General features: G+C 43.4%; 1 protein-coding gene across 1 annotated transcript in view; it reads left to right on the forward strand.

The window, feature by feature from the left end:
- The window catches only part of inpp5d (inositol polyphosphate-5-phosphatase D), a 184,255-nt gene that overhangs the window by 149,865 nt on the left and 7,384 nt on the right, over positions 1-27,006 (forward strand). Inside the window, exons 26-27 of the mRNA XM_078209150.1 lie at positions 1,112-1,231; positions 22,566-23,133. Coding sequence (XP_078065276.1) covers positions 1,112-1,231; positions 22,566-23,133 — 688 coding nt within the window. The remainder of the gene's footprint in view (positions 1-1,111; positions 1,232-22,565; positions 23,134-27,006) is intronic.

A 27,006-nucleotide genomic window follows, 5' to 3' on the forward strand; every position in this document is an offset into this window, starting at 1 on the left:
CTTCAGTACTATTGCTGGTGTGTGGTTTGGACCCATTACCTTTGCTGTTTCCAGTGCCTTCAACTGTTTATTGATATCACGTGGAGTGAATCAAATTGGCTGAAGGTTGACATCTGTGCGCCAAGTTTGGTCATCCACTTGGCACTTCTGGGTGAAGATTATTGAAAATGCTTCAGCTTTATTTTTGCACTGATGTGCTGGGTTCCCCCATTGAGGATGGTGGTACTTGTGGAACCTCCTCCTCTTTCAGATAGTTGTTTAATTGTCCATCACTATTCACGACTGGATGTGGCAGGACTGCAGAGCTTAGATCTGATCAGTTGATTGTGGGATTGCTCAGCTCTGTCTATCGCGGGCTATTTCCATTGTTTAGCATGCAACTAGTCCAATGTTGTAGCTTCACCAGGTTGACACTTCATTTTTAGATATGCCTGGTGCTGATCCTGACATGCCCTCCTGCACTTTTCATTGAATATTTACACCAGCAGATTTCCTCCCTTGAAGGGCAATGGTAAATCAGGTTTTTATGGTTATCCGGTATGTTCATATTCATTATTAATGAGGCTTGTATTTTGTTCTAGATTTATTTAGACATGGTAGCACAGTGATTAGCACTGCTGCTTTACAGCGCCAGGGACCCGGGTTCGATTCTTGGCTTGGGTCACTGTCTGTGTGGAGTCTGCACATTCTCCTCGTGTCTGCGTGGGTTTCCTCCAGGTGTTCCGGTTTCCTCCCACATTCTGAAAGACTTGATGGTTAGGTGCATTGACCCGAACAGGCGCTGGACTGTGGCGACTAGGGGAATTTCACAGTAACTTCATTGCAGTGTTAATTTAAGTCTTACTTGTGACCAATAAATACACTTAACTTTAATTGAATTAAATTCCCAAGTTGCATGGTAGAATTCGAACTTGTGTCACCAGAGTATTCATCCAGGCTTCTGACCAAGTTGCTGGACAGTATAATTAATCATTTGGGATATGTGATTTTCATCCCAAATGTAAGATCCTTTTCAACCAAAATCAATGAGGATTGGTCTGGAAGAGTCCTCTGAGTCTAATCCATTCTCCTTCAGTAACATAACATCTGTTCTTTCTCTTTTGCACCTCAGGGTAACCCCGAAACTCTGTCCACAACTGTTAGCAGAAGAAGCAGCTGCTAAAGCCCGAGATAGAGTGCCATTACCCAGCCTACCAGAGACTACTTCCAAGGATGATAGCAAGCCCTCAAGGTACTTACATTGAGAACTGGTTAAAGCAGTCAAGGCACTAGCTGACATGTGCCTTTCACCTTTGAACCTTGGATTAGAGTCAAATCCGACAGAGAGGATGAAAGGCCTGACCCTTCTGACAGCTTTACCATTTTATATCTTCACGTAACCAAAACACAATCTGAGCCATTGCAGCCCTGTCTTCATCAGGTATTCTGTGAACAGAACAATATATCCTTTCCCCTCCTAAGATCACAAGAGCTCATTCAGGTCATTTAAGCACCCTTGTCCTATTTGCGTGCAGACCCAATGTAAGAAATCAGCTTCAAGTAAAAGATAAAGCTGAGAAAGTCCCGAAAGAGCTTATGACATAGCCTTAACTATGGACCCATAATATGCAAAGACCAGGAAATGATGGGGTCCAGAATTTCCTTGGAGCTGCCCTTGCTCCAACTTTGCCAGATTTGTGGCACAGACTGGCTCTATGGTGATATTCGGCTGGTGGAACAGGGTTTTATTTTAGGGTTACTATAAATTAGTTGGAGCCATTTACTTTTTTTAAAATCAACTAATTGAGGCGCTGTACACAGCTGGTGAAGGCCATATGTGGTCTGCAGGTGAAGTGGGGATGATCATTCGACCGAGCTGCACAGACATAGGATAGTTAATATGTTTTATATATATTTAGACCATTGTGTATCTGCACATGGCTCTTCATCTTTTATCATTCGGTCATTTTATTCCTGCTCCATTTTTATTTGTTCCAATGTATGTTTTATATTTATTTATAATTTATGATGGCTGCATTTATTTATACAATTTTACTATCATCCTAAATCGACCATGACTTGAAGGCAAACCCTATTTCTCCAGTTTAATGTTTCCGTCCATATTTATATTTACATCTTGGCCTCACGGTGTACCCAGGCTGAAGAACCTTTCAGTAGTGCTTTCTTTAAATATATTTATTAGATTCATTTCTTCTGCAATGTTCATAATTGTGCATTTGTTTCAGCTTCACTCTGTACCTGCACTTAGTTCCCTTCACTTTTACATTCTTGCCCAAGAACCTTCATTCTCCAACACTGTATATTCACTACTTTAGATATAAAGAAAATGTTTTCACAAGTGCACATGACCAGAACTAAGGATCATAGATCTAACACAGTCATTTATAAATCCTACTCGGGAATTCAGGAAAAAACGTCTCTAACTAGAGTAGTTACGAGTGTGGTACCACAAGGAGTGGTTGAGGCAACTAGCATAGAGGCATTTAAGCTGAAGCTAACCAAGTTCATGAGCGAGAAAGGAATAGAAGGACATGTTGATGGGATTATTAGATGGTGTAGAGTGGGAGCTGAATAAACTGAACTGAATGGCCAGCTTCTGTGCTGTAAAATTCTATATAATTCTATGTCTTGTTATGTATATTGTAGCATTATGTGATGTATTTGTATATGTTATTTATGTCTCAGACACTTCACTGTTCATTACTATAACATTGTATGTATTCTGTATATATTTATGTCAAAGACTCTTTATTCTTCTTCATTACTGGAGTTACATTATATGTGATGTGTTTGTATATTGTCTTTATGTCTCAGAGCTTTCACTTTCCATGTTTAGATGTTCTATTTGTATGTGTTATGCTTTTATGATATATTACACTGGATTACTCAATTTTATACCGAAATTCCTGACTGGGTCACAACATCTGATTTTGAAAATTGGCCACTTTCTGGGAAAATTAATGTTAAGCATAACTGCAGTAACTTGTTGCACTTACAGGTGGCACTGATGGGTGGTTTTGATGTTAAATTTGTGGCATAATGCTAGGTTGAAAAGCAGGGGGTGATTATGAGTTGCGAGTTGACACAGTGCTGCACTAAAGCCTGATTCAGGGTTCTGCAGCAGCGTTCTTGTTGCAAATGCCTGGCTCGGAATCATTGAGTAAAACTGTAAATGTTTCTAAAGCAACAGCTGACTGCATTTTGTTGTAACTTCCCATGAACTGACCCTAGTAGGTTACCACAATATATTAAATGGTGCAGTTATTCCCCATCCATTTCGTGAGGCTTATCAACACCCCTCCCCACCCACATACGATGCCAACATGTTCACTGTTCCCCTGCACCCTAAACACACATTATAGCCCAGAATTTGCTGCATCCAATGGCATTTTCTTTTGAGTCAAGAGTCTCCAGGTTCACTGTTTCGGCACTGCTCGTCTACCTGTTCCACCAAGATTCCCTCCATTCCCAACCATCTAAATAAAAAATATTCTTGGGATCTTGTATGCCTAGCTGAATGTTCCAAGTGGTGGATGTGGCTTCTGCTCTCAAGCTGGCACCAATGATAATGTCAGAGGTCATTGACTATGGCAAGCTAATGGCCACATTGCACAAAGGCAATTCTCCAATGAAAATCATCATGCATGTCCAGAAAACTGCACACTCAAGTCTGGTCCTACACACAATCTTTAAACATTCATATTCTAATGGTGCAGGTCCTGGTTGTTATTGGCTGTTCATCTGGTGTCTGCTCACTTTTGTGGTGATGTGACCTCTCCAGGGAATGTTATTGCTGCAGTGGGTGTTGTTGCCATGGTAACTATTGCTTTGATCCATTGCCTTTGTTGGGAAACAGTTGACCTCTGGGACTGATATGCAGTTCCTTGTGTGGTTGGTGAACTCATCAGCTGTACATTTCTGTCTATTGTTACAATATATCTGATCATTCATTTTCACCTTCTTTATTCAGGTCCCAAGTAGGAGAGTGTGTTGAATGTTCAGACTCTAACTCACTCTAATTCTAAGCTCCGGCAATGATTTGGCAGCTTTACCAAAGTTAAATTTTGCTTTGTCATTTGTCACTCACACCCATTACCACTTTCAACTTCAGTAGTGTTTTAGTTATTAAAATTGTAGTCTTTTTGTGTAGTGTGACATTAATTACTGAACTGGACTGCCTCCCATGCCCTCAGTAAGCTTGTTTCTCCCCTTTTGATTTGCCTTCTGTACATCTGTGCTGATTAAGTTGATTTTTGATAATCCCATTGGCAATTTTCACCACTACCTCAGCCTTTCCAATTGACTGAGGATAGTCCGGTGATGATGTGAATTTCCCAAGCATTTATAAAGCAACTAAATTCTTCACTCGTGAACTGGCCCCCAGTGGTCTGAATGGTGAGGAGATAGTTCCAGTGAGAGGGAAGAGGTCTATTCCAAGCTTCATCCATGGTTTGCCTGGGATGACATAGGTTATGAGTGGCTCTTTATTTTGATGTTCATTGCAACCACTGCACTAACTGATATGGTCCTTGATCTTATTGCTCATATTTGACCAGTAGAGCACCCCACTTGCCTCCCTCAAACTAGCTTTGATTCTTTGATGGCTTGCATGGATGTATTTCAGCATCTCTTTCCTATCTCCTTCAGCATCTCATTCCTTTATACCAGATGCCATCTTGGGTAATCACGTCATCCCTGTATGCACAACACTCTCTTAAAACAATAGGCATGTCCTTGATGGTTTCTGGCCATCTTTTCATTACTACTGAAGTGAATCCTTAAAGCCTCCAAAGTTTTACATGACTGGCTTTTCTGCTCCTCGGTGAGGTCTGGGGTGCAATACAATATGTAGCACTCTTTCACCAGCACCAAGAACAAAGTTGTACTCTTATTTGTTTGAATTTCTTGTTTAACTCTGACAATTTCATAATTTTGATTGGAAGAATTTTCCATTTATTTTCAAATCTGCTCTCATCTCCATTGGAGCAAGTACTAAAATTTATAAAGCCATACCAACTCACCAGTGACCCATGACCTGTACAAGATTGTAGACTGAAGTTTTAATGATTCTCTGCTGTTTCTTACAATTGCTGGCTCATGTACAGCTATCAAAATCCATTTGCTTTCGGCTGCACACACCTGACACCATGTGAAATGGCTTCTGCTCTTGATTCTTTAAAACCCTAGGATGACATCACAGATCACATGACCATGGGAAGCCAAGGGCCATATTGCACAAAGGCACTTCTCCAAATACTGAAGCAGCATTTGTTTGTGTCGGCTTGGCCAAAAGACAGCACCTCTGGCAGTGCAGCACTCTCAGTACTGCAGTGAAATGTCAGCCTGGATTATCCGTTAACCCACCAGAGTGGGAAGCAAGCCTACCATTTTCTAAGTGAGAAGCAAGATTGATATCTTCGAGTCTGACTAAATCTTGAGAAGAGATAAAGATGAGGCTAGAACTTGGGGCAATCACTCTCCATTAATTAGTCTACAATAATCAGCATTTTCCACTGGACTCCTGCAGTCCAGTTCCAGGGCACAGGAACCCAGGAATAATAAATATAAAATATAAAGGGGAAATGAATAAACTGGTGGAATGACAATACCAGTAGCGGGAATTGTGACGGGCGAGGGAGTCAGATTTGATGGGAGATCAAAAATCATTTTCCCAACTGCAGAAAATTACTTTGGATTCTTGTTCTTCTTACTTTCAAGATGGCATAAAGGGGTGGGGGGGAGTCGAGTGTCCTATCGACCTATGTCGAGAAGTCAATTTTCATCTCATTAATGCTCATCAAAAGGTCAACCTGCTGAAATCCTGTTCCCCCTCCAAATTAAGCATCATGCCAGTGGGAATTTAGAAAGTTCTGCTTCACCACCATACATAAATAGTGTGCACCTGGTGAGATAGAGTTCTTCCTGGACTTGAGGTCAGTCGACACTGCTTTTGCCTTCTTAAGGACCACTCTTGGGTGCCAGTAGCCAAAGCTGTGCCAAGGCTGGAAACAGTACACAAGAGAAGGGTGAGGGGTGGGGGGTTTGAAGCAGAGGCTAGGCAGGGGAGACAAACAAACACTGGAAGGGTGGCTGGAGGCTGGGAAAGCGAGGCTGGGGGTAGAGAGTCCAGGGAAGGTACAGAGGGTTGTTGGAAGATGGGTTTTGTGGTGGGTTCCTGGGAGGAGAACTCATGATACCAGGTGTAGGAGGGAACCAGTACAGTCAGAAGTGTAAGTGGGATGCGGTAGGTTGGGAGGTTCAGGATGTGTGTCTCTTAGACATAGCTGTCATCGGAGGGTCATTGAGGGGAACAAGAAAGGTGGCATAGATAATAGGATGGGCAGGGTCATGGTGAGCATGGAGATGGTAATGGTGTTTGTTCAAAGGGAGGAAAGATATGGGGATGGGTAGTGGCAGGGTCCAGAGCGACACGAGAAGGTTCACAGGTGACAGAGGGGAGTAAAGGGCACATGATATGGGGGGGAAGTTGGTGGCTGATGGTGAGAAGTGGTGGAATGGGTTGATAGGAGACGTGCATCATCTCTCAGCAGCAAGGCAACACCCTCTATGTAAAACTGCGATATGTCAAAATGGGAGGAGGGTCTTATCGGCTGAGTCGAGCTGAAGGTTAGAACAATTAGCTGACTAAAGGGACATCCTAATAATCATGAGGAAACATTGGTGAGCCGTGATCCTCATTCTGTGATTAAATCCACATGGCAGCGAGTTTGTCCCAGAACCTCAAGTCACATCACATCACAATCCCAGCAATGTGTGGAGCTGCCATTCATTCTGTGCCATTTGCCATTGGCTGCAGTCAGAGACAGCGAGGGACAGAAGGAGGTGGAAGCCTGCAAGGGTGATGGAGGGCTACCAACTAGCGACTGCAAACTTCCATCTTCCTGGGTGAATTGTCATGGCTGACAAGGGATAGGCACTGCTGAGGCAATGGTTTGAGTTTCGAGAGTGCTCGGGGCGAATGGAAAAGTGTCTATGTCAGGCTTCTCCCCAATGGCTCTTGTCACCCTGGTCAAAGAGCAGTCATTTGAGAATGGGAGGAAAACCCATCTCTGGTCCTCCAGGATGTCCTTTACCTGGAAAGACTAATAGCAGCAGGATAATCAACAAACCTGATGAGTGATCTTCCACGCCCAAATGATGTCTGCCTGAGATTGAAGGGTCTTGGCTCAGCCAACATGGTCACATATTACCCGCCTTTGCTGATGGCACAGATGTGGAAACAAAGCCTGTAGTAAGACCGTGGGGGAATCAATGCATCTGAAGTTCCAGATGGAAGTGGGGGGACTATGTTTCACTCCTGAATGTCTAGGGAATGCTGTATCACTGGAATATCCTTGAATCCATTAGACTTGGAGGAGGAATAGAGCAGAATATATTTATAACAGCGCAAAGTATAAATATATATAAGGGTAAATATGTAGGGATATGGGAGTAGGGCCTGGGTGGGATTGTGGTCGGTGCAGACTCGATGGGCCGAATGGCCTCTTTCTGTACTGTAGGCTTTCTATGATTCTTTCTATGAGTGAACACCCGTGCCACCAGTGTGCATTAAAAACTCTTTACTTTTCCTGACTCTGGTGTTAGGATTAGTTGCAGCCCCAATATTGGCAGCAGAGGTGAAAGCAGCCAGCTGATTGCTATGCTTGGCTTCTGAGATGATTTTGGTGGGTGTCCTCCTCTGGAGGCTCGAGTGCCTGTTAAAGATTTCCTGCTCTGAGGCAGGAACGTGCTGGCAGAGGAAAGGTGAAGTGGCTTCCCCCCAATGGCTCTCGTCACTCTGGTCAAAGAGCCAGTGAAATAGAAACAGAAGATGTGGGTAAAACTCAGCAAGTCTGGCAGCATCCGTGGAGAGAGAAACAGAGTTAACATTTTGAGTCCATGTGACTGTTCTTCAGAGTTGAAGAGAGGTAAGAATGTGATGGATTATATATGGTTGAGGGGTGTGATGTGGAGGATGGAGCAAAATAGAAGGTCAGGAATACGTTGGAGTTTAGGAAAGATTATAGAACATAGAACAGTACAGCACAGAACAGGCCCTTCGGCCCACGATGTTGTGCCGAGCTTTATCTGAAACCAAGATCAAGCTATCCCACTCCCTATCATACTGGTGTGCTCCATGTGCCTATCCAATAACCGCTTAAATGTTCCTAAATGACAATGATGTCACGGGCAGAAGGCTAAAGGAGATGCAATGATAGTGTTAAAGAATAAAGCAGGTGTTAACATTAGCATAAAGGTCAGCCCCATCTGAAAGCAAGATAGCAGAATGTGTTACTAGCTGAACAAGGGTCAGTGTTTTCCGAAAGCAAAATATGAGAACAAGAAACAGACCGGCACTTGGCAGTGGTGGGAGGGTGGTGGTTGGAGGGCGGGTGGAGAGGGGGACAGTGGGGGGTGGGGGGAGAGGAGGAGGATGAGAGGTGCTTGGACAAAAACAAAACAAACTGGATTGTGTTGGGCTTCACTGGAACTTTGAAGCAAGACGAGGACAGAAATGTTGGCAGGAGAGCAAGATGATCAATTGAAATGACAAGTGACTGGGAGGTTGGGGTCATGCTTACTGACTGAACGAGGGTGTTCTATAAGGCAGTCATCCATTCTGCGTTTAATGTCCCCAGTGTAGAGACTGCATTATGGACAGTGAATTCAGTAGACTAAATTGAAAGAACCACAAGTAAATCATTGCTGGAACGAGAGTTTGGGGCCTTTGACAGTGAGGAGAGGGGGTTGGAGGTTAAGAGCCGTGGGGTTATGCTGCAACTGTGCAGGATCTTGGTGAGACCACATTTGGAATATTGTGTGCAGTTCTGGTCGCCTCACTATAAGAAGGATATGGAAGTGCTGGAAAGAGTGCAGAGGAGATTTACCAGGATGCTGCCTGGTTTGGAGGGTAGGTCTTATGAGGAAAGGTTGAGGGAGCTAGGGCTGTTCTCTCTGGAGCGGAGGAGGTTGAGGGGAGAATTAATAGAGGTTTATAAAATGATGAGTGAATAATAATAGAGTGAACGTTCAAAGACTATTTCCTCGGGTGGATGGAGCTATTACAAGGGGGCATAACTATAGGGTTCATGGTGGGAGATATAGGAAGGATATCAGAGGTAGGTTCTTTACGCAGAGAGTGGTTGGGGTGTGGAATGGACTGCCTGCAGTGATAGTGGAGTCAGACACTTTAGGAACATTTAAGCGGTTATTGGATAGGCACATGGAACACACCAGGATGATAGGGAGTGGGATAGCTTGATCTTGGTTTCAGATAAAGCTCGGCACAACATCGTGGGCCGAAGGGCCTGTTCTGTGCTGTACTGTTCTATGTTCTATGAGAGAGGAGCTAAAGGGACATGCGTTACACCTCCTGTGATTACATGGGCAGGTGCTGTGAGAAGGGAATGAGGTATTGTGAGTAGTAGTGGAGTGAACCATGGTACGGGATCGGTCATGACAGAATGCTGATAGTGGGGTGGCCTGGGTGGCACCCCTCCTCCCTCTGGGTGCCCGTGGGCACCCCCCCCTGAACTTCTTGATTCTGCTGGTTGGAATCATATCTGGCACAAAGGAAGATGATTGTAGTTGCTGGAAGCCAATCATCTCAGTCCAGGAAATCACTGCAGGAGCTCATCAGGCTAATGGCTTAGGCACAACCATCTTTAACTGCTTCATCAGTGACCTTCCCTCCAATACAAGGTCAGAAGTCCTCCATGACTGGTGGGCATCAGGGGGTGGGCGTGCATCATCACCCCGGACTTACATTTTAATTTAATCAGTTAAGTTTCCTTTTGATGTTTTCATAGAATCCCTACAGTGCAGAAAGAGGCCATTCGGCTCATCGAGCCTGCACTGACCACAATCCCACCCAGGCCCTATTCCCGTAACCTTACGGATTTACCCTGCTAATTTATCCAACAGCCAAAACTGTGGATTGGAAAGGTTTGAAAACAGTTCTAGTGAAAAAGGCGGGACATGAGAAAACAAAATTCACAGTGGTACTGGTCTGCATGGCTGGCCGAACAAAATTAGAGCTTATGGTAATTTTCAAAAGTAAAGCCATTCCGAAATTCATGTTTTCGGCAGCAGTTTTTGTGAATGTCCTTGACAATGTTTGGGTAGATGAGGATGGAGTGAAGGTACGGATCAATAACTAGCTGGAAGCAGCGAATAGCAATTAGGGGTCTTTCTCAGGTTGGAGTGCAGTAGCCAGTGGAGTGCCACAGGGATCGGTGCTGGGCACTTCACAATATGTATTAATGATTTGGAGGAAGGAACTGTGGCCAAACGTGGGAGGGAAGGCAGATTGTAAGGAGGATATAAATAGTTAACAGAGAGATATTGACAGGTTGAGTGGGCAAAAAATTGGCAAATGGAATTCAATGTGGGAAAATGTGAGATTGTTCATTTTGGAAGAAAGAATGAGAAGGCTGATTATTATTTAAATGGAAAGATACTGCAGAAAGCTATAGCATGAAGGGACTTGGGAGCTCAAACCCAGAAAGCTAGCATACCTGTGCAGAAGGTAATAGGCAAGGCAAATTAAGAGCGTTCAAATAGTTATCAGATAAACATATGGATGATATTAGAATAGTGTAGATTAGAGGGGCTTTAGATTGGTTTCACTGGTCGGTGCAACATCGAGGGCCGAAGGGCCTGTACTGCGCTGTAATGTTCTATGTTCTAATCTCCCTGACACAAGGGTCAATTTAACATGGCCAATCAACCTAACCCACATATCTTTGGACTGTGGGAGGAAACCGGAGCACCCGGAGGAAACCCACGCAGACATGAGGAGAATGTGCAGACTCCACACAGACAGTGACCCAAGCCGGGAATCGAACCCGTGTCCCTGACACTGTGAGACAGCAGTGCTAACCACTGTGCCACCATGTTACAGTGCCCCATCAGGGTACCCTTATAATTTTTGTTTAATTTATTGATTATTGTTTTGTTGGGTCAGAGGTGAGGATATTCGCTGATGTGCTCAGCAGGATTTGCAACTTGAGAAGGTGGTCATGAGCAGACCATCTCTATATGCAACAAGACCCGGACAATATTCAGGCTCCGGCTGATAAATGGCAAATAACATTCATGTCACGCAAGTGCCAGGCAATGAGCATCTCCACAAGAGAGAATACAACCATTTCCCCATGACTTTTAATGGCATTACCATCGCTAAATTCCCCACTTTCTACACTCCAAGTTGACAATTAACCAGAAACTAAATTGGACTAGCCATGTAAATACTGTGGCTACAAAAGCTAGTCAGAGGCTGGAAATTCTGTAATGAGTAATTCAACTTCAGTCAGGAGTGTGATGGAAAACTCTTAATTTGCCTGAATGAGTGCAGCTCCAACAACTCAAGAAGCTCAACACCATCCAGGACAAAGCAGTCCGTTTGATTGGTACCCCATCCACCACCTTCAACATTCAATCCCTCCACCATTGATGCACAGTGGCAGCAGTGTGTGCCATCTACAAATGCACTGCAGCAACTCACCAAAGCTCCTTCAACAACACATTCCAAACTCGTGGCCTCTACCCCCAGAAGGACAAGGGCAGCAGATAACCAGAACACCACCACTTGCAAGTTCCCCTCCAAGCCACACACTATCCTGACTGTGAGACAGCAGTGCTAACCACTGTGCCACCATGTTACAGTGCCCCATCAGGATACCCTTATAATTTTTGTTTAATTTATTGATTATTGTTTATTGGGTCAGAAGTGAGGATATTCGCTGATGTGCTCAGCAGGATTTGCACCACCACTTGCAAGTTCCCCTCCAAGCCGCACACTATCCTGACTTGGAAATATGTTACTGTTTCTTCACTGTCACTGGGTCAAAATCCTAGAAGTCCCTCCTTAACACAACCTATAGCCACACAGATTGTATCAGTTCATAAAGGCAGATCATGACCACCCTCCCAAGGGCAATTAGGGATTGGCAATAAATACTGGCCTATCCAGTGATGTCCAAGTCTCCTGAAACAATAAAAATACAGGTGCTGATGTCCCATCTGCTGACAGAGTGTGACACCCCTATGGACTCTAACCCTTAGACTGCCTGATGCTCTCTTGACAGTGTGAGTTTCGCAGTGAGTAGAACTTTGATTTACCCTAGCCAAGTGGATGAGATAATTAATCTGTTTGCTGCACTGCAGAGCAGTCCCCTTTGGTCCTGCGGGTGCTTACCACCCTGGTGAGCTCCTCCCAGGCCACCATGGTCAGACAGGAGGGAAACCTGCTACCATCTCTCCCGCATTTCCTCAGCTGCCTGGAGGAGAATCTCCAGGGAGGCATTGCTGCACTTTGGAACTGCAGATTGCTGCCTTCTGGACATTTTCATTCATGTGATCCAGAGGTCCTGGCCTGCAGTAAGGGAATGGTTGTCCGCGTGCCATTTAGATTTGGCACCCAGACCTTAGAGACTGTGTGGTAATGGCGGGGTGGATTACTTGCCCCCCACCCTGCCTCAAGATCCGATGTCATCCTTGCGGCTGCATCATTAATAAGCTACACAACATGGGATTGTGCGTGTTCAGCTGCCCCACTCCCAGCGGAGGTCACTCCTCTCCCACCATCAGATGTAGGCTGGAATTCTCTGCACTGGGATGGAAGAATCCCACTGGCATGAACGGATGGAGAATCCCACCCTTAGTCTCCGGAACGGAAAATTCCACCTTGAGTGTTAAATATAGAGAGAAAACACTTTGTGGAACATGAGGGGCTTCCTGAGCCACTTCAATTATGGAAATGTCATAAAATGAAGGGAAATGATCTGAAATAAGTGATATAGGATTTGAAGGGCACTCTGGGAGCTCAGTTGATTTCACTTTAGGATCCGAGAGAAACCTCTGAGAAATCTTGCAGTTATTTCCCTCAGCAGATATAGGGTAAAAGGCATGATAAGATAAAGATAAACTATTAAAAATTGATTATATGTGTGGGGTAAGGCCCATGTTAGGATAGATTATAGATGGGTTACTAACAGAGTAGTCTTTTTTTCTGAGGAATAGACAGTAATAAATGAGACGTTACTGCTATCATTAGAGGCAGAAGGGTTAACTTCCCAATTAGGTGCATACAGGAGCAGCCTGTCTGAGAAGGCCCAGATTTCTTGGCCGAAGCATGTAAGAGGTCTGCACTCTGGCTGGGCCCTGCAAGTTTAAGTTTATTTATTAATGTCACAAGTAGGCTTACATTAACACTGCAATGAAGTTACTGTGAAAATTCCCTAGTCGCCACCCTCCGGCACCTGTTCGGGTACATTGAGGGAGAATTTAGCATGGCCAGTGCACCTAACCAGCACGTCTTTCAGACTGTGGGAGGATACCAGAACAGCCAGAGGAAACCCACGCAGACACGGGGAGAACGTGCAAACTCCACACAGACGGTGACCCAAGCCGGGAATCGAACCCAGGTCCCTGTCGCTGTGAGGCAGCAGTGCTAGCCACTGTACCGCCCATGCACTGAATGGAAATATGAGTGCGCTTGTAGGCAAGGGCCAAGGCTCAAACTGCTGAACACTGCTAATGTGCACAATAGGAACTGCACCCGCAAACCTCAGAGCTAAGGTTGCTAACTCTGGCTGGACATATTCCTGGAGGTGTTAGTACTGATTACCTACTCCAATGACCCCACCCTCACACCCCTCCCATTGGTCATCCAATATGCTCATACTCATGGTGTAATGTGTCCAAACACCAAACAGAAAGTGAATAGATTCCTCATTACCCGAGTGAATGATACTTGACCTTTTGTCAAAACTTTTCTCATGTTTAATCACTTGTAAACACGTGTTCAAACAATTCTTTTTTAAAGTCACAATTGTTTTATCACCCTATGATTCTTCTCCTGGGTTGCAGACAGCAGCATCTTGGAGATTAATCTTGAATTCCTGGAGGCCTCAGAATTTCCTGCTTATTCTTGATTGTGTGTAACCAGCAGAAGGACCTAAACATTCCTGAACTCCTCATTGTCGGTCTGTAAGCAGAGATGTTTTGATTTTTGAAATAGTCTATGGATTGTTTCCCCCAAACTCTCAGTTTGAGGTCAATTTTTAAAGCGAATCGCAGAAAACTCTCTTTAAAATTAAATCCAAAGTATAGTTCATTCATACATTCAAACCTGAGAAATGGTCATAACTTCATACATACATGCAAGCACGTAATACAAAGATAGGAAAGAGGGGTTTTTACAACTAAGAAATGTTAAAGCAAAATACCACAAATATGAATATCCAATCACATAATTGCCAGAGTCCAGTGAGGATTCCTTCAGCAGCTAAAAGAACTTAACAGTAACTTCACTGCATCTTTACCTGCCCCTGAATTACACATCTCCACCTGCTTCCCTCCACACCCAATCCCTTCATTCACTCCTAGGCAGATATGAAGAATGGGTGAGGCAATTTTAGACCTATAATGCATACAAACATATAAATAAGGAACATGAGTAGGCCATTCAGTTCCTTGAGCCTGCTCTGTTATTTAATATGGTTATGGCTGATTTGATAGTAATCTCAAAACTGCATCCCGCCTCTTCCCGATAACCTATCACACCCCCTTGCTTACCGAAAATCCATCTACCTCTGCTTTAAGAATGTTCAAAAACTCTGTGTCCACCACCTTTTAAAGAAGAGAGTTCCAAAGACTCACAATCCTCTGAGAGAAAGAGTTTTGCCTCAAGTTTGTTTTAAATAGGCAACCCTTTATTTTTAAACAACGAATCCGAGGGCAGTATTTTCCGGCCGTGCTTGCCCCGAAACCAGAAAATCACACCTGAGGTCGATAGACCTTTCCATGGTCCGCCCCTACGATTCCCATGGCAGGTGGAACGGGAAAATTTGCCCTCCAGTTCTAGATTCTTCCACAAGAGGAAACATCTTCTCCATATCCACCCCTCTCATCCTCTCAGGATCTTATACGTTTTAATGAGACAGGGTAGTGAATGATCTCGTGGAAGAGGATTCTCTCGCGAAGAATAATCGTAATATGATGTGACTTCACATGCAGTTTGAGGGTGAGAAACCTGGGTCGAAAACTACTGTTTTAAATTTAAATAAAGCTAATTAGAGTTGTAAAATGTGGAATGGGAAATAAATCAAAAGGTACACTGGTGGATATGCAGTGACATATGTTTAAAGAGATATTTCATAATTCTTAATAAAGATATGTTCAATTGCAAATGAAAGACTATACAAGAACAATAAACAACTGATGGTTAATCAAGGTAGTTAAGGTTGGTATCAAATTGAAAGAAAAAGTATTCAATATTCCAAGCATTTGTGGTCGGCATGAAGGTTGAGAAAACTTTAGAAGGCAACAATAACCTAGGACTAAAATAAAATAAAGAGGGAGAATATATACTGTGTGTGTAAAGTAGTAAGTATAAAATAGACAGTAAGAGCCTCTACAAGTATATAAAAAGTACGACAGCAGCTAAAGCAAACATGGATCCCCCAGAGGATGAAAGTGGGGAATAATGGGAAAGAAGGAAATGGCAGAGACTTTGATGAGTATTTTGTATCTGTTTTCACAGAGAAGACACTAAAAGCATACCAAGAATTATAGAATATCTTGGGGCGGGGGGGGCGCGGCGGCTGGATTTAAAACAATCACAATTGAAAAAATACTAGGAATACTAATAGGACTAAAATCTGCCAAATCCCCTTGACCTGATTGTCTGCATTCTAGGGTCTTAAAGGATGTGGATACAGAGGGATTGGATGCATTGGTTATAATCTTCCAAAATTCTCTAGATTCTGGAAACACCCCAGTAGATTGGAAACTGCAAACGGGGCATGTCTATTCAAGAAAGGAGGAAGACAAAAATCAGGAAACTATTGGACAATTACCCTAACATCTGTCATTGGGAAAATGCTGAAATCCATGATTAAAGTAGTAGTAACAGGACATTTAGAAATTGTAATACAATGAAGCAGAATCAACATGGTTTTATGCAAATGAAATAGTGTATGACAACTTTATTAGAATTCTTTGAGGATGTAATCAGGATCCCAAGTCCAATATGCTTGCATTTTAGACATGATCAAGGAAAAAGTGGGCCTTTCACACCTCGTTAGAACCATTAGTGAACCTGCTCAGACCCCAGCTAACATATCACATCAAAACTTATTGTTAGTTCTTTTTAGAACCTATTTAATAAGCTCCAAAACTCCATTAATAGTCCTTCCTCAAACCATTAATAATTGTGTTCAGAACAACATTAATTCTCCAATATGAAGCAATATTCTTTCTCAGAATTCAATAATTCTTCTTGAACACTGTTCATAATCCTGAATCTCATGAATAATCTTCCTTAGAACCCCATTAATGATCCACCTTGAAGCTCTGTTACGGATCCTTCTTGGAGCCAATTAATATCTGTCTCTGCTAATCCAATGTTACCCCCCTTCCCCGACCAGTCTATTAATAACTGTCCTGGCTCCTTGTTAGTTCATTAATAATTTCCCTTGGTTGCCAGTTAATAACTCGCATTACTACACCATTATTAAGCCTCTCTCATATCCCATCCAGAAGGAAAAAACAAAAAAACGGGGAACTAAGAATACTGGATTGAACTGGACTTGCATACTTTAAAATGCAACACCAGTGAAATGGTAAAATACGGATACTGGACCAAAACTGTATTTTTCCCCCTTCTGGGCATTAATAACCTCTTCACTAGCCTGCTACTAACCCTCATCAGTAGCTTATTCTTAGCTGAAACAACCAGGTGAGTTAAACCAGAAGATAAATTCACTTGAGACAGGGACTTTGGGCTGGAGGTGCGCATGGCATTAGAGTACAAAAGCAGAAAATGCTGGAAAATCTCAGCAGGTCTGACAGATCTGTTGAGAGAGAACAGCCAACGTTTCGAGTCAGGATGGCCCTTCGCCAGACCCTTCAGCATTAGAGTAGGATGTTTGGAATCTGCACACCAAACAACACAAGAGTTGTTAACATTTAGGACAAGAAGAAAGGCAAAATTCTTCCTCAGAAAAATCACGAAAGCAGGGAAGTCTTGTTGGAGTTGTACAGAACTTTGGTGAAGCTATTGCTAGAGTACCATGAGCAGTTCTGGTCGCCACATTATCAGAAGGATGTGATTGCTCTGGAGGGGGTGCAGAGGAGATTCACAAGGATGCTGCCTGGGATGAAACATGTAATTATGAAACAAGGTTGGATAGACTTGGGTTGTTTTCGCTCGAGCAAAGAAAACTGAGGAGTGACCAAATCAAAGTGTACAAGATTATGAGGGGCATGGACAGAATGGATAAGGAGCAGTTGTTACACTTAGTTGAAGGATCAGTCATGAGGGGATATAGGTTCAAGTTGAGGGGCAGGAGATTTGGAGGGATCTGAGGTAAAGCTTTTTACAGTAAGAGTTTTAACAACATAGTTTAACAACATAGTTACTGTGTTTACCCCAGTCCAACGCCGGCATCTCCACATCATAAAGCTTTTTACCCAGAGGACGGTGACGGTCTGGTATGCGCTGCCTGGGAGGGTGGCAGAGATGGGTTGCCTCACATCCTTTAAAAGTACCTGGATGAGCACTTGGCACATCATAACATTCAAGGCTATGGGCTAAATGCTGGTAATTGGGATTAAGTGGCTTGCTAGGTGTTTCTTACATGTTGGTGCAGACTTGATGGGCTGAATGGCCTCTTCTGCACTGTATGATTCTATGATTCTAAGCTCTGAGTGAAGAATGATGGCCTAATTTGGATATGGTGTATCTGGGGTAGATTGCTAACACCCTAGAAAAAGAGTGTATGGCATTGGCCATGCAAGGTTATCCTAATTAATGAGACCATCCACATTCCAGCTGGAAATTTTTCCCATGCCAGCCAGTCTCAAGCACTTGTGGTGCAATATTGCCATCTATTAGTGAAGTGGCATATGACACTTAAGGATCACATGACTGTAGTCTCAGAATTGATAGTTTCAGAGCAAGTCACCTGGCTTCTTAAGAGCTGTGCTTTCAAATATGTGTATGAACCATTCTCAGTAGTTCGTTCATGTTCAACACTGAGATAGGAGCAGGTCATTAACCCTAAAGATATCCTACTTGTGAGTATAAACTTGCTCGTACTTTATATTACTAAACCAATAGGTTAATTCATCCCTGACATCTAAACCTATATAATATATTCACCTATTCAATTAATCTAACAAACACTATTGCTAGCTATTTCCTGTGTAATGTACAATAGATGTCTTCTCCTGATCAGCTGTTCCCTGACTGGGGATTTGGCATTCAGCCAGAGCAAATCTTTCCAGTGACAGAGCAAAGCAACATGCCTCTGACCCCTACCCAATCGATTGTGCAAATATCTCCTTCCTAAGATATATGGGTAGGCATCATTAAACTGAGTAGCAATGCCCAAACCTCAGGGGCAGAGGTTAATGCTGTGCCATCACACAGAGCCAGTGGATGGAGAACTCTTCCCCTGACTCCACTTTGCCCCTGATCTGAAGCACAAAACTATGCTGAAACTTCTAGTTACTCCCTATCATTAGCCTCCTCTTATTTCTCATCTATATGCTGTTCCTTGGCAACATCGTTCTTTACATTTATGGTGACAACACACAGCTCCACCTCACCCCCAGCTCACTGGACTCCTCCACTCTTGTTAAATTATTAGACTGCTTCTCCAACACCCAGTACCGGATTAGCAGAAATTTCCTCCGATTATTTATTGGGAAGAGAGAAGTCCTTGGGGATTCCAGTTCTGCTACAAACTATGTTCCTGAGTCACCAATTCCATCTCTCTCTCTGTCTGTTTGCAACTTTGGTGTCATTTTTGACCCTGCGTTGAGCTCCCGACCACATATCCACCCCATCACCTAAACTGCCTATTTGCATTTTTGTTACATTGCCTGAGTCTGCCCCCCCCCCCCCCCCCCCTCATTTCATCTGCTTCTGAAACCCTTATCCTTGCCTTTGTTCCAATTTAACTTGACAATTCCAACGCAGTCCTAGACAGTGTTGCGCACCCTATCCAGCATAAACTCAAGGCTTCCAATACTCTGCTGGCTGTTTTAATTCACAGCATGTCTCTTTCCCCTGTTAGCACTGTGCTCCCAGTTAAACAATGCCTTGATTATAACATTTTCATGCTTGTTTTCAAATCCTTCCAGAGCCAGGGCCTCACCTCTCCCAGCTCTGTAATCTCCTTCAGCCTCACAACCCCCTGAGATATCTGGAGCTTCCAGTCTGACCTCTTGAGCATTCCTGGTTTTGATTGCTCCACATTTGGTGGCTGTGCCTTGAGCTGTCTGAGCCTACTCAATGGAATTCGCTCCCTAAACCAACCAACCTACCTCTTTGACCAATCTTCTGGCCATCTGCCCTATGTGGTTTGGTGTCAAATGATGCTTCATAAAGTTACTGTGAAGCTTTGGGAAGTTTCATTATATTAAAGGTGCTATATAAATACAAGATGTAGTTGTTGGACAACCCCCAGCTGAGGTTAGGCACCTCTCCACTGAGAGGGATGGAAAATCAAAGAGAATGTCACCTCATGGCCATTGCATGCCACAGACTGGTTCAGAACACCACCAGCACAAACCATTACTGTACTGCACATCTATATACATGAAGTATTTTGCTCTTAGAGACAGCACGCCTGTCTGAGCTCACTGCAAATGATGCATACTCAGGGAAGGTGGAGCATCAGAGGATAAATGAAGAAAAATAAAATCATTGAAGAAGACAAAGTTCATCTTATTAGATGAGTAGATTTAACAGAATCTTGTGTCACATAGTGCAGCAAGAAAAATGTTAACAACAGTTTTACATTGAGTAGCTTTGACATGTGTCTTATTTAGCAAGAGTTTGGCTCCAGCCAATAATGAAAGTGAGAATGGATTCCGTACTAATAATGAGCACAGCAGTGGGTGAGATGTGGACCCTGAGACAGGCAGTCAACAGCACCCAGAGGAGTGGGCGAGAGGGGGACTCCAAGACAGGCAGACAGTGACACCTAGAGATGCAAGCAAAAGAGGACACCAAGACTGACATACAGTCAAGTCTAGTCTAGCTTCAGAGCAGGCCAGCTTTTTCTGAGGAAAGAATCCAGTGGGAAGTCAAAGAAAAACAGGTAGATGACTGGTTTGAGGTTATTGCAGTCTGTAAGGGGACTTACCTGGGAGTCAGTTAGTCGACGAACCTGCAAGGAACCAGTCAGGAATGAGAGGTTATAAATCAGGACAGAGGCCTACGCTAACCTGGGAGTCTGAGAAGCACAGCAGTCCAACGCTGGATCAGCAAGCATTGAGTTTGAAGGAAGAATTAAAAAAACAGTGACATCACAGTGAAGCTGTAACTTGATTAGTCAGGAAGTATCTACTATAAAGGTCTGTGTGCAAATAGCTAAATTAAGTCACTACTTTTAGGAAAGTAGAAAAATATAAATGTTTTACATAACCCATTCATTCTGTAATGTTTGTTCCTTTAAGAGCAACATAATCGAGTAAAGGTCAAGTGGTCAGAATGACCATTCAGGACTCTAGGGAATCTGTCCAGCGGGAGGAGTTCTTTGGATTAGCTGTGAGCATGCAGCTCCTGCAACTAATCAAAATCCTGGAATTCCCTCCCTAACGGCATTGTGGGCCAACCCACAGCACATGGACTGCAGCGATTCAAGAAGGCAGCTCACCACCACCTTCTCAAGGGCAACTAGAGAGGGTGGCACGGTGGCACAGTGGTTAGCACTGCTGCCTCACAGCACTAGGGAGTTCCTGGCTCGGATCACTATCTGTGCAGAGTCTGCACGTTCTCCCCGTGTCTGCATGGGTTTCCTCCGGGTACTCCGGTTTCCTCCCACAGTCCGTAAGACGTGATGGTTAGGTTCATTGGCCATGCTAAATTCTCCCTTAGTGTACCCGAACAGGCGCCCGAGTGTGGCGACTAGGGAATTTTCACGGTAACTTCATTGCAGTGTTAATGTAAGCCTACTTGTGACACTAATAAATAAACATAGAGATGGGTAATTAATGCTGGCCAGCCAGCTATGCCTGTGTCCCACGATTGAATAAAAAAAATTGACTTGTATATAAATTACCTTAAGTTCTACTAATAAAGTCTTCGAAGATGCATCATTACACCTGGCGATGAGTGTAAATTATTCTGGCATTGCCTCTGATCCAACACCTGTAAGTATCCTATCTTAACTGAAGTCTGAGAAAAATAATAGATATACTCACCAGAATGCCTCCCTTTGGGCAAATTGATCCATTCGACTGCTCCACAGAGGACTTGACTCAGCACATCGAACGCCTCATATTATTTTCAAGCAAACGATACAACAGGAGGAGGCATAACACAAAGCAATTATCCTAAGTGTTTGTGGAGGTCAGACCTATAACCTTATCCACAGTCTAATAGCTCCAAACACGGTTGACTCCAAATCATTCAATGAGCTCATGGATTTAGTGAAGGCTTATTTTCACCCTCAACCATCAGTCAAACCCCAGATATTCAAATTCAATTCGAGGGCGAGGGCACCAGGCAACTCGATCGTGACATACGTTACTAAAGTGAAGCAATTATCAGAGTATTATGATTTTGTAGTGACCCTAAATGACACATTATGGGATTGGTTAGTCTGTGACATGAACAACAACACTATTCAGTGCAAAGTGCTTACAGAAGTTCACATAAATTTTAAATGATCAATATAGTGTTGGACATTGAAAGTGCTGAAAAAGATATACAAGAGAAGCAGAGCGCACAAAATGGTGCTGTTTACAAGTTCGGGTGGGAACCTGTGGCCAGCCATGACGCCAAAAACCACTTGGAGAGCCGTGAAGGGGGAAACAATTTCAGCCATTCACAGAACAAAAATATATAGCGGAGGCATTCAGACAGTAATGCTTAAAGTGGCATGTTACCAAAGTGGAATCATGTCAGTTTAAGGAGGCTGAGTGTTTTTATTGCCACAAGAAGGCATTTGAGAAATCAGTGCAGAGTTATGTCAAGATCACTGAGTAATCGATCAATCAAGATGTTGCAAGTATACAATGTATAAGAGCTTAGCACCAGTGAGTTTGGTACTCACTTTCTTTTTAATTAAAAACAGACAAGATAGACCCTATTACTGTAATGGTCTGCTTAAATGGGAAGCCTTGAAGTATGTCAGTGGATACAAGCGTATTAACCATAGTCTTTCAAATCATAGAATCATTGCGGCACAGAATGAGAGCACACAGTTCTTTGAGCCCAGGCCAGCTCTCTGCAAAAACAATTTAGCTAGTCCCGCCCTACCCAATGTTTCTCTTAATCCCTGCGAACAGCTTCTCTTTAGATAATTATCTAATTCCCTATGGAAAGCCATGAGTGAAACTGACTCTGCCACACTCTCAGGCAGTGCAATCCAGACCCTACCCCTCACACTGTTACACAGATCTTCTCATATTTGTTTCTTTGTCAATCAGTGTCCTTTGGTTTTTGATTCTTTCAGCGATGAGAGAGTTTCTCTCTTAACTATGCAGTCCAGTTCCCTTTTGTGTATTTAGTAATCTATTCTTCTTTGTTTCCTGAAAAAAAGCATTTATCCAGAAAGCTCTCAGAGCAAAACCCCAACAATGAGCCACGCGGATGCAGAAATTCAACTGTCTCCAACACAAGACTGGGAATCGGTGGGGATGGTCAGTAATCCTTTGTACGAAGCAGTTGACCAGATGCAAAATTCCATCTCAAAGAAAGAGCAAGTGAAGCCAAAGAACTTGAGGAAAAGTAGCGCTCCAAGAGCAGAAAAGATCCTCACTCCTTCCTTTTCCTCCGCACAAGCCTTGGTTAGCAAGGAGTCAAACAGGCCAGTGCTTCCCCCAGTACCACAGAGCAGGAGCCGATCATATACTTGCTCGGAGGTGAGAAGGCCAGGCCACAGGGTGCCAAATGCAAAACAATTAGAAACCATGGCTAATTTTTCACGGTTTGGGGCCACCTCACAGAGCATGGGGCCTCCTGCACTTGACAGACCTCCATTGCCGGTGAAGAGTCAGAAGGTGCTGCAGCTACAGCATGCTGTAAAAGATTACAGGGAAACCTCGGAGCTGCCAGCTCACGCCAAGCACCGTGGAAACGGGACCATGGGGCAACAGACCAGCGTGTCGGTAAGTAAAACACTATTGTCATAAATATAACATGGCTCCTAATAATCCGATCCAGTAAAAAATTCAGAAGTAATTTATTTACTCAGTGGATGGAATGTGGAACTCACCATCACATGGACTAGTTGATGCATTGTGGGTGGCCTGGTTGGGAAATTTGCAGATGACACAAAAATTGGTTGTGTAGTTGATAGTGAAGAGGATAGCTGTGACTCTAGAATGATGTCAATGGTTTGGTTGAGTGGGCTGGACAGAGAAATGGCAAGTGGCAATAAGTGTGAGGTGAAGGACAAACAAAGCCAAGAGAATACTCAATAAACAGGAGGATATTAAGAGGGGACGAGGAAGAACATATTCACAGGTCCCTGCAGGTACCAAGATAAGGTGGACAAGGTGGTCAAGAAAGCATATGGAATGCTTTTCTTTATAGGGCAAGGTGTTGAATACAAAAATAAAGATGTAATGATGGAACTGTATAAAATGCTGGTTCGGCCACAGCTGGAGTTTGTATTACATTTCTGGTGACATTACAGGAAGGGCATGATTGTTCTGGAGAGAGTGAAGAGGAGCTTTACCAGAATGTTGCCAGGGCTTGAAAATTTCAGCTATGAGGAGAGATTGGATACACTAGGGGTGTTTTCCTTAGAACAGAGAAGGCTAAGAGATGACCTAATTGAGGTGTACAGAAGTATGAGGGGCCTAGATGGGCTAAACAGGAAAGACTTGTTTCCCCTAGCTGAGGGATCAGTTTCCAGGGGCCATAGATTTAAGGTGAGTGGTAGAAAGATTAGAGAGGACATGAGGAAAAGCTTTTTCACCAGAGGGTGGTGGGGATCTGGAATTTGTTGCCTAAGTTGGTGGTTGAGGCTGAAATGGTCAACTCATTTAAAAGGTACCTGGATCTGCATCTGAAGTATTGTAAGCTGCAGCTACAGACCAGGTGCTGGAAAAATAGCATTAAAATGAGCGACTTGTTTCTTTTTTATTTATTTTTTGGCCAACACAGATAAAAGTTTAAAGTTTGTTTATTAGTGTAGGCTTAAATTAACACTGCAATTAAGTTCCTGTGAAAATCCCCATGGGTCGAATAGCCTTTTTCTTCACTGCAGCCTTCCTTTGGTTTAAAGGGAATCTTGGTAATCTCACGAGAATGGAATAGACAGTTATGTTGATAGGGTGAGATGGAAGCAAGATGGGAAGAGGCTTGTGTGGAGCACAAATACTGGCATAGAGTAGTTGGGCTGAATGGCCTGTTTCTGTGCTGTCCATTCTATGTAATTCTGTGTAAAATCTATACCAATCAATATCCTTCTTTTCAATGGGGACATCCTGTCTTTAGCCACTGAGAAAGGTGACCGCAGCAGCAAAAATAAGCTGGTTTGACATAAAACCTGGATTCCGCCCCAGCCCTGATACCAATTCCAACCGCTCAACAGTTCTGGTTTGGAATGGGGTATCATAGAATCATAGAAACCCGACAGTGCAGAAAAAGCAATTTGGCAAATTGAGTCTGCATTGACTCTCTGAAAGAGTATCTTACCCAGGCCCTCTTCCCATGCCTATCCCCGTAACCCCCACATTTCCCATGGCTAATCCCATCTAACCTACACATCTTGGGACACTAAGGGGCAATTTAGCATGTTGAATCCACCAAACCTGCACATTTTTGGATTGTGTGAGGAAACTGCGAGCTGCAGTGACAATATCTGCAGCAAGTATTGGCTGCTCAAAGAACTTCAGCTCAGAATTAATGAGCTGGAGTCTGAGCTTCAGATGCTGCGGCATATCCTGGAGGGGGAGAGTTAATTGGACGCTTTGTTTCAGGAGCCGGCCACACCCGGTAGATTAAGTACCTCAAACTCGGCCAATGGTCAGGGACAGCAGCTGTGATTGCAAGTGAGGCAGGTAGAGGGTTCCTGAATTCAGGAATGGGAGAAGCCTCAGCTCTTGACCTTGTCCAACAGGTATGAGGTACTTGCTCCCTGTGTGGATGAGCAAGAGGGTTGTATGGAGGATGAGGTCTCTGGTGCTGTGAGGCAGCAATGCAAACCACTGTGCCACCCGTGCCAGTATATACCAGTGATAAGGAAGGACTGTAGGAAAAGGGATAATCAGCCATGGATATTTAAGGAAATAAAGGAGGGTATCAAATTGAAAGAAAATACAAGGTGGCAAAGATTAGTGGGAACCTAGAAGGTTGGGAAATCTTTAAAGGTCAACAGAAATCCTCGAAAAAAACCTACAAAGAAAAGTAAATAGATTATGAGAGTAAACTAGCTCAGAATATAAAAACAGATAGCAAAAGTTTCTACAAATATATAAAAAGAAAAAGAGTAGCTAAGGTAAACATTGGTCCTTTAGAGGATGAGAAGGGAGATTTAATAATGGGAAATGAGGAAATGGCCGAGGCATTGAACAGGTATTTTGTGTCGGCCTTCACAGTGGAAGATACAAATAACATGCCAAAAATTGATGACAAGAAGGCTATGGCAGGTGAGGACCTAGAAACAATCATTATCACTAAAGAAGCAGTGTTAGGTAAGCTAATGGGGCTAAAGTTAGTCAAGTCTCCTGGACTTGATGAAATACATCCCAACATACTAAAAACGATGGTGAGGGAAATAACAAATGCGCTCATGGTAATTTACCAAAATTCGCTGGACTCTGGGACAGTTCCAACAGATTGGAAAACAGCAAATGTGACACCACTGTTTAAAAAGGAGGTAGACAAAAGGCAGGTAACTATAGGCCGGTTAGTTTAACTTCTGTAGTGGGAAAAATGTTGGAATCTATTGTCAAGGAAGAAATAGCAAAACATCTGGATAGATATTGTCCCATTGGGAAGACACAGAATTCATGAATGGCAGGTCATGTTTAACTAACTTAGTGGAATTCTTAGAGGACATTACGAGAGCAGTGGTCAACGGGGAACCGGTGGATGTGATGTATCTGGATTTCCAGAAGGCATCCGACAAGGTGCTACACAAAAGGCTGCTGCATAAGATATAAGTGCACGGTGTTACGGGTAATGTATTAGCATGGATAGAGGATTGGTTAACTAACAGAAAGCAAACAGTAGGGATAAATGGATGTTTTTCTTGTTGGCGATCGTCACTGATTGCCAACCAGTGCTATGCCTCAGGGATCAATGTTGGGACCGCAATTGTTTACAATTTACGATTTGGAGTTGGGGCCAAGTATAGTGTGTCAAAGTTCGCAGATGACACTAAGATGAGTGGCAGAGCAAAGTGTGCAGAGGACACTGAACGTCTGCGAAGGGATATAGATAATCTAAGTGAGTGAGCAAGAGAGTCTGGCAGATGGAGTATAATGTTGGTAAATGTAAGGTCATCCATTTTGGTAGGAATAACAGCAAAATGGACTATTATTTAAATGGTACAAAATTGCAGCATGCTGCTGTGCAGAGGGATCTCAGTGTCCTTGTGCATGAATCACAAAATGTTGGTTTGCAGGTACAGCAGGTAGTTAAGAAGGCAAATGGAATTTTGTCCTTCATTGCTAGAGGGATGGAGTTTAAAAAGAGGGAGGTTATGTTGCAGCTGTATAAGGTGCTGGTGAGATCACACCTGGAATACTGTGTACAGTTTTGGTCTCCTTACTTGAGAAAGGATATACTGACACTGGAGGGGGTGCAGAGGAGATTCACTAGCTTGATTCTGGAGTTGAGAGGGTTGGCTTATGAGGAGCGACTGAATAGACTGGGACTATACTCATTGGAGTTTAGAAGAATGAGGGGGGATCTTATTGAAAAATATGAAATTATGAAGGGAATAGATAAGACAGAAGCAGAGGAGTTTCCACTTGCAGGTGAAACTAGAACTAGGGGGCATCACCTCAAAATAAGGCAGCAGATTT

This window comes from Mustelus asterias, chromosome 3, assembly GCF_964213995.1.
Source record: "Mustelus asterias chromosome 3, sMusAst1.hap1.1, whole genome shotgun sequence".
NCBI lineage: Eukaryota > Metazoa > Chordata > Chondrichthyes > Carcharhiniformes > Triakidae > Mustelus > Mustelus asterias.